This window comes from Bison bison, unplaced genomic scaffold, assembly GCF_000754665.1.
Source record: "Bison bison bison isolate TAMUID 2011002044 unplaced genomic scaffold, Bison_UMD1.0 scf7180017864345, whole genome shotgun sequence".
Taxonomy (NCBI): Eukaryota; Metazoa; Chordata; class Mammalia; order Artiodactyla; family Bovidae; genus Bison; species Bison bison.
This window is the reverse complement of record NW_011494917.1, coordinates 499,159-511,848: the sequence shown is the minus strand read 5'-3', so window position 1 is coordinate 511,848 and position 12,690 is coordinate 499,159. Positions and strand designations below refer to the sequence as shown.

At 38.3% G+C, this 12,690-nt stretch overlaps 1 protein-coding gene across 4 annotated transcripts in view; it reads right to left on the bottom strand.

Annotated features, from left to right (window-relative positions):
- The window catches only part of AKAP11 (A kinase (PRKA) anchor protein 11), a 51,593-nt gene that overhangs the window by 38,243 nt on the left and 660 nt on the right, over window positions 1–12,690 (bottom strand). For all 4 annotated transcript variants that reach the window (XM_010854596.1, XM_010854595.1, XM_010854594.1 and 1 more), the window contains exon 2: window positions 1,326–1,435. In XM_010854596.1, coding sequence (XP_010852898.1) covers window positions 1,326–1,385 — 60 coding nt within the window. In that variant the 5' untranslated portion in view covers window positions 1,386–1,435. The remainder of the gene's footprint in view (window positions 1–1,325; window positions 1,436–12,690) is intronic.

Genomic DNA, 12,690 nt, shown 5'->3' with positions numbered 1-12,690 from the left:
AATGGCTAATCTGAAAAAACTATAATATACCTATAATTTACAAAAAGTAAAAACACACAGAAAATAGTTTTTACTATGAAGTGAAGTTGCTCAGTCGTGTCCAACTCTTTGCAACCCCATGGACTATAGCCCAGCAGCCTCCTACATCCATGGAATTTTCCAGGCAAGAGTACTGGAGTGGGTTGCCATTTCCTTCTCCAGGGGATCTTCCTGACTCAGGGATAGAACCCAGGTTTCTTTTTTCAAATTAAAAAGGGGACCTACTAAGTTTAAAGGTCCCTGAAAACACAAGGGGCATATTACTTAAAAATATAATTACTACAGAAACTAGCACAATATTATAAAGCAATTATCTTCCAATAAAAAATATAAAATAAATAAGTTTACTTTCTGTTTTCCAACTTTACAGGCACCTTTTTCGACAACCACTCTATTCCAGTTAGCAGTCAAACGCAAACATTTCTTAGATCTCTGAAGAAATGAATAGCTAAATGAAAAAGCAGGCCTAGCAGCTTTAAGAACACAAACAATGAGAAGCTGGAAAGAAGATCTGCAGAGAGACAAGAGCTACTATAAGAGAGGAGCGAGAAAAAGCTACAATGCAAGAAGTCAAAGACCATTTATCAAGCAAGGACTTGTCAACAGCGTCATATAATGTAAGAGATGAAGCTAAAAAAAGGTTTGACAAAGACTGCTAACCGTCCTCCAGTGTTCATTCTCCCTTTCATCAAGTGACACCCCCACAGTGTTAGTCAGGAAAAACGTCAAGAATGAAAGGGTAACAAAATCATCACGAGAGGAAAAGAGAGAGGGTTCTTCCTCAGACTAGAAACCCGGAAGCACCAGAAATCGCATTTCATTTGCTCACTCTTTATTTTCCACCTGCTACCTAGCCTAGGGCCAGGCATACTAGCAGCACTCAAGTTTATATCTGCTGAGTGAATCAGTGAACAGTAATATTTTGAGGTAAAGCTAAAGCTATGTAAGAAAAGTCACACCTGATGCTTATATTGTGAAGAAGAAGAAAGAAAACTACTGAGAGGAAATAGGGAGAGATTTTGATCTTTGGGAAATAATGTTTATTGTCTCCATGATTTCATATCACTATTTACATATATCCCAATCTCTGCATTTTATCATTATTGATTTCAATAATTAAAATGCATTTAAAAACAGTAATATCAATTCCTTCTTGGCCTTTTGGCTAAGATCAAGTGTAAAAACAGTAATATAACACAGCTGCTTAAAAAGACTCTGACTTCAGAAAAAGGATCAACATTTTTATTAAAACGATCACTAAAAGAAATCTAATATAGTGAACTTACTTTTCTGACAGATGCTCTAGTTTTCATGTGATTGTTCCTGAAAGACTGGAAGGTCGCCATGACTATTCTGCTGTTGTATGTAATCAATGAAGAGTTAATCCACTAAAGACCTAAAGAAAAAATAGTAAAAGAAACTAATTTATTGATCTGAGTAATTCAGGCAAGCATTTTGTCCTAAAATAACTTCTTCAAATTCACTTAGAAAAATGAAAACATAAACAAAAATTCTCAGACATAAAAATGTACTCAACAGTCTAACATGAACATTTGAATATTCATGAAAACTATGAATACTGGTACCTTAGTAAGACCAAACTATTACAAAGTTATTTTTAGGTTCAAAATTATTATATATTCAAAATTACCCATATCTAGTCAGTCTTAGCCCTTTTTAATTACAAATAATATCTGAAAGCCTTAGTAAGAAATATTTCAAAAACTTTAAAAAAACCTAAAACATAGAGTATCACAGAAAAAACCTCAACGTTCTTGTCTCCTAAAAGTGACTCTATTACTACAGCAACCATGAATGCTCTAGACATTCTTATTTCTTGGGGAGAAAGGTTTAATAATATACAAACGAAAATATGAAATCTGTACATATCAGATAAAATCAGATAAAAACAAATCCCTTCTACAGGACTCTTAAGAGCATACCAATGGCAAGAATTCAAAAACATCCAATTCAAATGATTAACACCATAGTATTTAAAACACACACACACCCCCTCCTTGGTAGAAAACGCTAGAGCTATGTCACTTTTTATCAATGCTTTAATGAAACACCTTTGAGAGCTTAAATCAACTTGAGTATTAACCACTCAATACCCACATTTGACCACAGTAACTTGTCCCTTCGTTCATAATCTATGGGCACCAGATGCTATGGATACAGGTATAGAACGGGGCATATACAGCCCTTCTGGGTCAGAGCCTTACAAGGAAAATCCTTTATTACTGTAAAGGGCAGGAGTGAGAACTGAATTCTAAATCCTTAATACTAAAAAAAAAAAAATACTAAAAAATAAATAATTAAATAAATCCTTAATACTAAAAAAAATCTGAATGGAGATTGAAGACATGCCTAACCAGTTTCAGTCAAATTGGTCTTCTCAAGAATTACCTAGTTGAAGTTTTCAAGACATTTGGTTGATATTAATTTATACTATGAAGAGATTTATACACAAAACCAAACTTCAAACTAGTCCCCCACAGAACTGCAAAAAAAAAAAAAAGAAAACCTAAATTATAGTGGAGCTGTAATTTTATATTCTTTTGCTACAAAGATAAAACTGAAGTATCAGCGCCTGCACACAAATGCACCTCACTTTAGGGATTCCTAGATTCTAATTTTTCCCAAAGAATTATATTTTTTACTTATTGGGGGGGCCACACACTTGGGGAGGCTATCAGCTCCCCAAATAGGAATCAAAACTGTGCCCTCTGCAGGACTAGCGCAATCTTAACCATCGGACTGCCAGGGAAGTCCCAGAATTTAATTGTTTCAGACAAAGAATTTCTATTCTGAACTAAAATAAACTTCTATTCTGGTCTCTTTAACAATAAAACGTGATTAGTGACTGGAATTGAAGCAGAGTTGTCAGAAAGACAAGGAATGTCCAGATAGCACAAGATAAAGAGCGATACACTGGGATACAGAAAAGTAGCATTTGTATCCCCCTTGTGACTCTCACTAGCTCTGTTCCCTCTAGGCAAACTGCATTATCTCTGGATCTGTTTCCTCTATGTATATATCTGGGTGTATATGATGTATGTTAACCTCAATGTATACTACCCTACTTACTGGACAAGTTTATTGTAAGAATCAAATAGAAATTTATAAGAGGCACTTCAAAAACTATAAACATAGGTAAAAGATTTACTTACAGACCAAAATGATTAAGAGGACCAAACTTCTCAAAACAAGGTATAAAGGTTTATGTAACCAAAGCAAAGAAATAATCTTTTTCTTTGTCCCAGTCCAAGACACTCTCCATTCCCCTCTTCCCCGCCCCGATTTTTCTACACCTACCAAAAACCCTCAGAGACGAGTGGACTTGCCTCAAACTTCACATAAAACATATAAAATTAAGAGGCCAACACAAGGATGCAACAACAGTGAAACTCTAACTCAGCTCCTGAGTAAACTGGCATCACCTTTCTGGAGCGCAATTTTGTAATGCATGCCAAAACCCTGAAAACACTCCTACACTCTGACACAGCCACTCCACTTCTGGGAATTCGTCAAAGGAAAGAATGCCCCTGGAGCAGCCAGGGTTCTCAGGAGAACTTAAGACACACCAATAGCTGTGCTAAAAGACTTCCTTGCACGTATCGTTCAATCCTTAGGACTGGCAGAATCCAGTTCTACAGTGAGAAAAACAGAGGTGAGCAAAGTTAACCACTCACCAGGCCCCCACAGTTAGCAGCAGAGGGCTGAGACGCAAATCCAGATCTTTGAACTCTAGCCCCCAGGCGTTTATCCTCCTCTCTACAGTGTACAGAGGCCTGAAAAGCTGTTCATCGCACTTTGTAATAGCAATAAGGACCACCCCAGATGTCAGAAACAGAAAGACTGAATGCCCGAGAGTGCCTTCCCACCATGACATGTCGTCGGCCATGGTACACAATGCGCAAGGACAGACAACCAGCATGCAAAGCATCTGTACTTTCTCTGACCCCTAATCTTCCCCAAGAGATGGAGTTGCTAAGAGATGGTAATTGCTAAAAGCAATTAACTTTGCAGCTGCAGAATAAAGGCAACACGAGCAAAGATTAAACTTGAACTCAATGGTGGCGTCACCAAACCTGAAACTGACCCATTACCTCACCAGAAGGTGGACTCTGCAACAGGCCAAGCCCCCAAGGCAAGAAGCAGTCACAAGGCCTTCGGGGAAGGCCAGGGCCTCTGATACAACATCCGTATCTGACACCGTGTACTACCGCAGCTCACTACCTGAAATATTCCTGAATGGCAGACCTAAACAGGACACCCTTTTCAAAGCTGAGAACTGAACAATCCAGTATGAACCTACAAAGAATCATTAAAACACACACACACACAAATATTCACTGAAGAAAGGAAAAAAAAACAAACTCCCAACATACTCATGCCACCCAAAACTCACATTATCTATTTTTAGAATTTAAGAAACTAGTTTTAATCCCACGTTTACACTCTGCTTCACTCACTGAAGAAAAATACTTACTGAATCCTACTCCATTACTTCTGTGTTTCACTTAAAACATAAGCAAAATATTAACCTTGCAGAGAAAAGAAATCTATCAAAGAATATCTATGAAACAGTCCGTAACAGTGAATCCAGCATGAGATGGTATGACTCATACTTCTGATAAAGCAAAGAAACAAAAATCTCTTTAGAAAAGACACAAAGGCAGATAGAGGGAGAAAGAGTAACAGAGTAGGGTTCCTCACTCTTTCATAATTACAGAATATGTACTTTTAAACAGATTTTACAAAAGGTGCAAAAATACAGTATTTTTCCCTGGAACATCTTTATGTTAGGATAATAAACTTTTCCCTTAATGCTTTTTTGTTTTGTGTTCCATTCTGGGTGAATAAACAAGAGTCCTAAACAGGAAATCACTAAGGGTTTTTCTCTAAAGTCAAATATTAGAGTGAACCTGGATAATGTTTTACTAAACAGCTCTAAGAAAAGAAAGTACAGATGGACAAGGCAAACAACTCAAGAGTAAGCTGTCAGAGCTCAGGAAAGCCACAGGATATAAAGCACCATGAAACAAATGAAATCTTCTGAGAAGCAGCAAAAAAGCAGAATAGTTGTTTGCTGAAACACAAACAACCAAGAAAGTTTTAAGAAATATCACAAAAGAAAAATAAATACCACAGAATGTAAAAGAAAACAAATGAAAACTAGAAAAACAATTATAAAGAGCACAGAAAACAGGTATCAGACACTTTGAATAAACTGTACCTATCCTTGATCCTGCGATTTCACTTCTTAAAATTTATCCTATATACATACTTGCACAAAATTCACGAGGATATATGTGAAAGAATATTCACTAAGACAAAAAAGGATGAAAACTAAAAATAACCTAGAAGCCCAACAAGTCAAATAAATTATAATAAATTCATATGACTGTGTTGGAAAGAAAGCAATACATACTGACGATAGTCCAGCGTGTTCACAATATATTAAGGAAAAAAGAAAGCTACAGAACAACGTAAATAGTGTGCTCTCGGTGATTTTTTTAAAAATTATATACATACAAAACTGACACTGCATGTTTCCCTCTTTTTGAGTTCTGAAAACAAAAGTGTTTTATTGTATTTGTATTCAAGCACAGTAAGCATTCAAACATCTGCTGAAAAAAATAAAAAATTATTTTTAAAGTACAAAGTAGATCTTTAAATGTTGAAATGGATACCTCTACATTTAAATAATTATTTCTGAAAATATAAGTCTCCAATAATTTCTAATTGTATAATATTTGGGAACGTATTTATAATAAATACACCAAATACATATTTTGGCCAAATCCCAAATATCCAGTGTTAAAAATAAATATTCTATTGAATATAAATACAACTAAATAGGACAAAATATGTGAAACATTAGTTTCAGACGCTACCAGACAAGAGACAACACAAGAGTTGATCTATGCAAGACTATCATCCAAGAGAAATACTTCCAGGTCACAACACAAAGAGACACATGCCAAGCAGTCTGGCAGTCTCACCGAATTGAAGAAACAGGGGCCAGAGTTTGGGAAGGCCAAGTTGCTTAGAATTTGCAGGGCAGGTACTGGAGAAAGAGCTCAGAAAGAGTCAGAACTTTACAGACCTGCAAGGTGGGCTTCCTAGGGTCCTTATATGTGCTGAGTAGCTGAGGATGGAGAAATAATTTCCAGAGAGCAGTAGGCCAAATAGTACCTTGAGCCACACAGGACTTTTGGAATAAGTCCCACCAACCAGAGTGGGAAAACTCTGTAACATACCAGGAAATGGATGGACTCCTCAGAAGGAAATTTGCCTCAGCTGAGGAACTAAGTCAGCACTAAAGTCTGCTCTGGACTTACCCTAACAAAGATAAAAGTCCAGCCTCAAAACACCCAACAGACTACAAATAATCTAGCTGTATACTCCAACTAACTCCAACACTTAAGGAATACAACAAAACTGAGCAAGTAACAGCATAAAATTTAATAGCTGGCACACAGTCTGAAATTATCAGATATACAGAGGAGAAAAATAAGACCCATAAGCAGGAGGATAAAAGTCACTAAGTGCAGATCCAGAAATGACGGAGATAATGGAATGCACAGAACAGATATTAAAACTATATTACAAATGTGTTCCATACAGTCAAGAAGGGAAAGAAAACATGATTATGATAAGGAGAGAACAGAAGATGCAAGAGATTCAAATTGAATTTCTGGAGATAAAAATAAAGTACATCCTAGATGCAATTAACAGCAGATTAGACACTGCAAGACAGAAACTCAGTTAATTTAAAGACATAGCAATAGAAACTACCCAAAATGCTGCACAGAGAAACTTAAAAACAAACAAATGACTCACTGTAAAAGATGAATAACTGGAATCCCAAAAAGTGTGAGAACAAGGAGCAACATATGAAGACAAAATGGCTCAGAATGTCCCAAAGTTGATGAAAACCATAAACTGACAGATGTAAGGAAGATTAACAAACCCTAAGGAAAACAAACATGAGGAGGACTTCACCAATACACACTGCAACCAAATTTCTGAAAATGTGTGATAAAGAGAAACCTCTTGAAAGCAACCAGAGAGAAAACTACACACTACATACAGAGGAACAAAGGCAACAAATTTCTTATTAGAAACTATGCCAAACCATAAAACAATGGGGAAACATCTAAAGAGTGTCAACCCAGATACGCATTCCCAAATATCTTTCAAAAATTAAGAGAAAATAAATTTATTTGAACTAAAAAAAAGCTATGAGAATTCATCACCAACCAACCATCACTATAATCAGTGTTAAACAATTTTTTTTTCTACAGGCAAAAGAAAAACACTATCACATGCAAATCTGGATCTAAACTAAGCATAATATCTCAAAGGGTCAATATAAGGGTAATATAAAAAATATTTTCTGCTTTTTTAATTCCTTAAAAAATAACTTTAAACTGAAAATAACAATGAATTATGGGGTTTACAACATACATATAAGTAAGATGTGTAACAAAATTACACACAGTTAAGAACTAAAAAAAATACTGTTCTACACTATACAAAAAGTGATATTGATAAGTTATCTTGTTAACCCCAGAGCAACCATCAAATACAAAGCAAAGTGGTGTGAAGAGGTGCTATCCTCTTTTTGCAGGTAAGGAACCCAAGGCTTCATCTTCACAGGATGGTTTTAAGAATACAATTAATACATTTAAAAACAATACTTGATGTAGAAAGAACTGAAAAATGTTAGCTTCTTCCTTAGATTTATGAAATCTAAAAATATCACAGCTATCAGTTACTACTTTGTCTTTCAACACAATAATCATTCATGCAAAAAGAAGTGTGAATGTAATCTGATTATCTACTAAGATATCTGCTTCTCTATAAATGTCCTGTATGTGAACAACAAACACAACTTAAAAAAATACCCTAAAGTACTGAGGCTGTGCACTTAACGTGAATACGCTTCCTAGAAGGTAGGGTAATAATATTCTTAACCTTCTGCACAATCCCCACCTACAAGATTATTTTTAACAAAAAAGTATGCTCAAAATTTTAATTCAGGAACACATTTCTCCATGTCAGTGGCATCTGTGATTTCACAGCTCTAAGAATATATTGCTGAAAAAGCACTTAAGCAGCTCGTGCAAATAATAATAAGGTTCTACCCCAAACTGCCAGCAGCAGGAATGAGTGAACAGATCTCCTTTGCAGATGGGCCCAGTGCTTGGCACATATGAAGCATTCTAAAATTCTGTGCAGAACCTATTAACCAACAGAATACATGAAGCATAAAAAAAAAAAGTGTGGGGATTACCTGGTGGTCCAGTAACTAAGACTCTGTGTTCCAAATGCAGGGGGGCCTGGGTTCGATCCCTACTCAGGGAACTAGATCCCACATACCACAACGACAGAGCCTGCAAGCTGCAACTAAGACCCAGGTGGAGTCAAATAAAAAAATAAACAGTTGTTTAAAAAAAAAAGTGTGAAAGGTAATTTTAAGGTTTCAAGCTTGGGGAGCTGTAAGTGAAGCCAACTAGAGGGTAAGTGGAAGATAGCATTATTTTATGTCAAGATAATATCCAAAGAGCACCTAAAAAAATAAATTTAGCTGTGGTAGTCAGAGCTAGAGACACTACTCTAGGAATTATCTGCATAGAGAGAGCTTCAAAGCTGACTGACCCTAGAGACTCTGACAAGACAGAAGACAATCATGACGAACAGTCCCCAGGCAGGTAAACGAAGAACCACAAATCAGTGGCAGTCAAAGCAAGTGAGGCAGCAATTTAGGAGAATTTAGGTGTCACTGAGGAGAAGGCGATGGCACTCCACTCCAGTACACTTGCCTAGAAAATCCCATGGACGGAGGAGCCTGGTAGGCTGCAGTCCATGGGGTCAGGAAGAGTCGGACAGGACTGAGCTACTTCACTTTCACTTTTCACTTTCATGCATTGGAGAAGGAAATGGCAACCCACTCCAGTGTTCTTGCCTGGAGAATCCCAGGGACGGGGGAGCCTGGTGGGCTGCAGTCTATGGAGTCGCACAGAGTCGGACACGACTGAAGTGACTTAGCAGCAGGAGCAGCAGCAGCAGGTGTCACTGAAGTCAAGAAACAGTTTTAAGTATGCAGTGGTCAGTACTAGACTTAGCTAGGAATGAGTGTTTCTTCTTCAAATGCTGCAGGAGCCACACCACAATACCCACACACAATACCCACAGCCCTCAGTCAGTCACACCACATCCCTTACACTCTGCCAGGCAGGCACTGCTGAATTGCTGATAAACAGAATTTATATTTTTCACAAGAGAAGTTGCTGTTTTATACCCATTTTTACATAAGAAAACTGAGATACAAAACATTTACTTCAGTGGTCCTCCAACCTTTCTGGCACCAGGGTCCAGTCTTGCGGAAGACAATTTTTCCTCGGACTGGCAGGGCTGCGGAGGGGGGGATGTTTTCGGGATGATTCAAGCACATTATATTTATTGTGCACTTTATTTCTATTATTATTACATCAGTTCCACCTCAGATCAGGCATTAGATCCTGGAGGTTGGGGACACCTGACTTACATACACATTTCTCCCTCATACACCTAGAACCTGTCCTGAAGGAGATCATTGGTGAGAGCAAGTTCAGAGGAGTACGAAGGGGAAAATTCTAACTGTAGGAGGTCAGAGTACACCGGAAGTACCCACCTTTTCCTGCTGTTCACACCCCCTTTACTAGAGAAACTGCAGTACCCAGCCTGAAAAAATACAAACTGTGGGACTTTTTTGGGACTTCTGTGTAGAGCACACCTACATCTTCTCCCCCATCTTTCCCCACCCTCAGCCAACAGGACTACAAGTAGGTACCTGATCAACTGGACCATCTATATCTCCAGAAATTCGGAATTAAGACATAGAGATATCTCAAGAGAACCACACTGCAAAATCAAAACATCTTGTGTCGGCACTAAAGCAAACCAAAGTCTCGTGCAAACCAAAGGTATGGGGAAGCAGAAACCAAGAACTTGAAAGAAACAGTCAGTCTGAAGAAGTCAAAACAGACATTACAGAGTAACAGAGACACAAGACCCGTGTCATGGCTTCCCAGAGAAAAACTGGCTGGTTAACTGCCTGAAGATCTTCTGGTTTCCAGAACGCTGAGCTGGACTTCAGACGCCTTCTGTCTGACAAATGCCCTTTTTAAGTAAGTTAATTCAAATGGTTTCTGTTTCTTGCAGCCAAATAATCCTCAAGACATTAAAAGAGGTCAAAGAAAAAACACTGGGTAAGCAGTTACTATGTGCTTCACCGTAACTAAGGTTTTAAAAACTTTCCTGTCGGGGATGAAGAAAAAGAGGCTTTGTAATATCAACGGACAGATCTGCTGGACTCCCAAACACAAACTCTTTTCTTTCTACTTTTTTCTTTTACACTGTACCTCTTTCACTCAAGTAACATCTAATCTGTTCCAATCCTCAATGCCATTTATCTATTTTTTCCCATGAAACATTCTCTGATTAGTCCAAAAATGTTTTCTTTTCTCCTGTCCAGTCTCTAACCTGTATATTTCAAATGCCTTTATGCTAGTATTTTATAATAAACTTTAATAATGAAGATGAGTGCCAGAATAAAGCCACTAGGAGCTGTCTGATTTGTTTCTAAATTGATGAAGTATTTTTCTTTCCTTACTTTACCACTTTATACACTAACCCTTAACTCAAGCCCAGGCCAGCTTAGATCTTTTCCTGACCTGCCCCATTCCTCATTTCCTCCAAATCATTGATTTGACTAAAAATGCAGGCCAGAAAAAGAACAGTTTAGCTTACCTAATCATCCTACCCAAAGTGACTTCATTTACAAGTATCTACATCCTAAACCTGAAAATATTGCCAAAGTGATAAAAAAACCAGCATAAAACTGTTTTTCTATCCCTGAAAATCAGCTTCCCAAGATGAAATGACAGAGAACTTCTTAAATCTATACAATCTCTTTTGCCCATTCTCAAAAAGACACTGCTGAAGTTTTTCATGTTTTCTCCAAGTACAAACAACAGCATAGCCTACTCATTACTGGAAATTTCCCTAAGAACAACCTAAAATGTATCATCTGATTTGGTTTGATTTACTTTTCCAGACAGTTAAGTTCCTGGAATGTTTCATTAAAAAAAAAAGAAAAACAAATGTACTATCCTTCTTCCATCCTTGAAAGGCAAAGGAAAACTTCTTCAGCTTCTAGAGTTCTCCGAAGAGTTGTAAAGCTAGAGAACTTCTCACTGTGGTTCAGGGTCTCTGGCAGGTCCCATATCCTCAATAACTGGGAAATATCATTGCTGCTACTGCTAAGTCACTTCAGTCGTGTCCGACTCTGTTCGACCCCATAGACGGCAGTCCACCAGGCTTCCCCGTCATGGGATTCTCCAGGCAGGAACACTGGAGTGGGTTGCCATTTCCTTCTCCAATGCATGAAAGTGAAAAGTCAAAGTAAAATCACTCAGTCGTGTCCGACTCTCAGCGACCTCATGGACTGCAGCCCACCAGGCTCCTCCGTCCATGGGATTTTCCAGGCAAGAGTACTGGAGTGGGGTGCCACTGCCTTCTCCTGGAGGTAAACCACTAGGCCCTTATTAACAGAGCAGCTATGTGGGTACAGATATTCATCCCTAGGTACCAGTTCAATTTTGGGAATTTGTTCTGACTGCCCTTTACATTCTCAGATTTCTCATAAACTTCTGTTACAGCCAAGAGTGAAATTCACGGTCAACCTTTGGGTCAGTTCTGCCACAGGGCCATAAAGAAAAATACAACTGTATATTTTAAGAGCTTCATTAAAATGGTACTACCTAAACTGACAGTGATTGTGCTGGGCACTGGGATGCCATTTCCTCTAAAACCATAAATAAGACAATAATAAGACATTAAAATAACTGCTGAGAACCCTAAATTTTCTGAGTACATTTCCTATTTCCAGACATACCAAAGTCAGTATCAATCAATATATCATCCCTAACAAGGTGGAAAACAGCTAAGGAAAGCTTATGAGTTTTGCAAGGGACTGAGGAATTACAAAGCTGAAAAGCGAACCAGAATGTTTAACGCCAGGCTGCAAAAAGGCCATTAGATATATGTCTCAGCAGTTATTTCTCACCCTGAAATTTCCTTAGCATCTTAAGCTAAACCACCTCCAGTTTAACAGGGGTTTCAGTGGAAGGAAATCAGAAAGACTGTCCCCACGTCATACACTGTGGTTCAGATTCTACTGCCATTGTTATTCTGCCAACGTTTTTAACACTTTGGTCACACCCACGTATTTTTTTTAATTAGGCAGTTTAAGTGCCTGGAATAAAAGAATAAGTCTACCCAGTCCATTCAGATGAGGGGTGGTGGCCTGCATTTGAGCTGTTTAACAGCGCTGAAGGAAATCTGAGAGCAGATAAATCCAAGTAGCACCCCGAGGAGCTGCTTGACGCTTTCCGTTTCTGTCACAGTATTTGGGCTGTGCCCGATTCCAGGGCTCAAAGGGATCTGACAGAGGATGGCTGTTGGTTCGGGGGACAAAATGCATCCTCCTATTCCTCCCGCAAAGGTTTCTGTGCGTGCAGCACGCACCCCAACGAGGCACACGCAGCAGCACGCACGGCGGGGGCCCGGCTGTGAAGACCACCTTAGGGGACG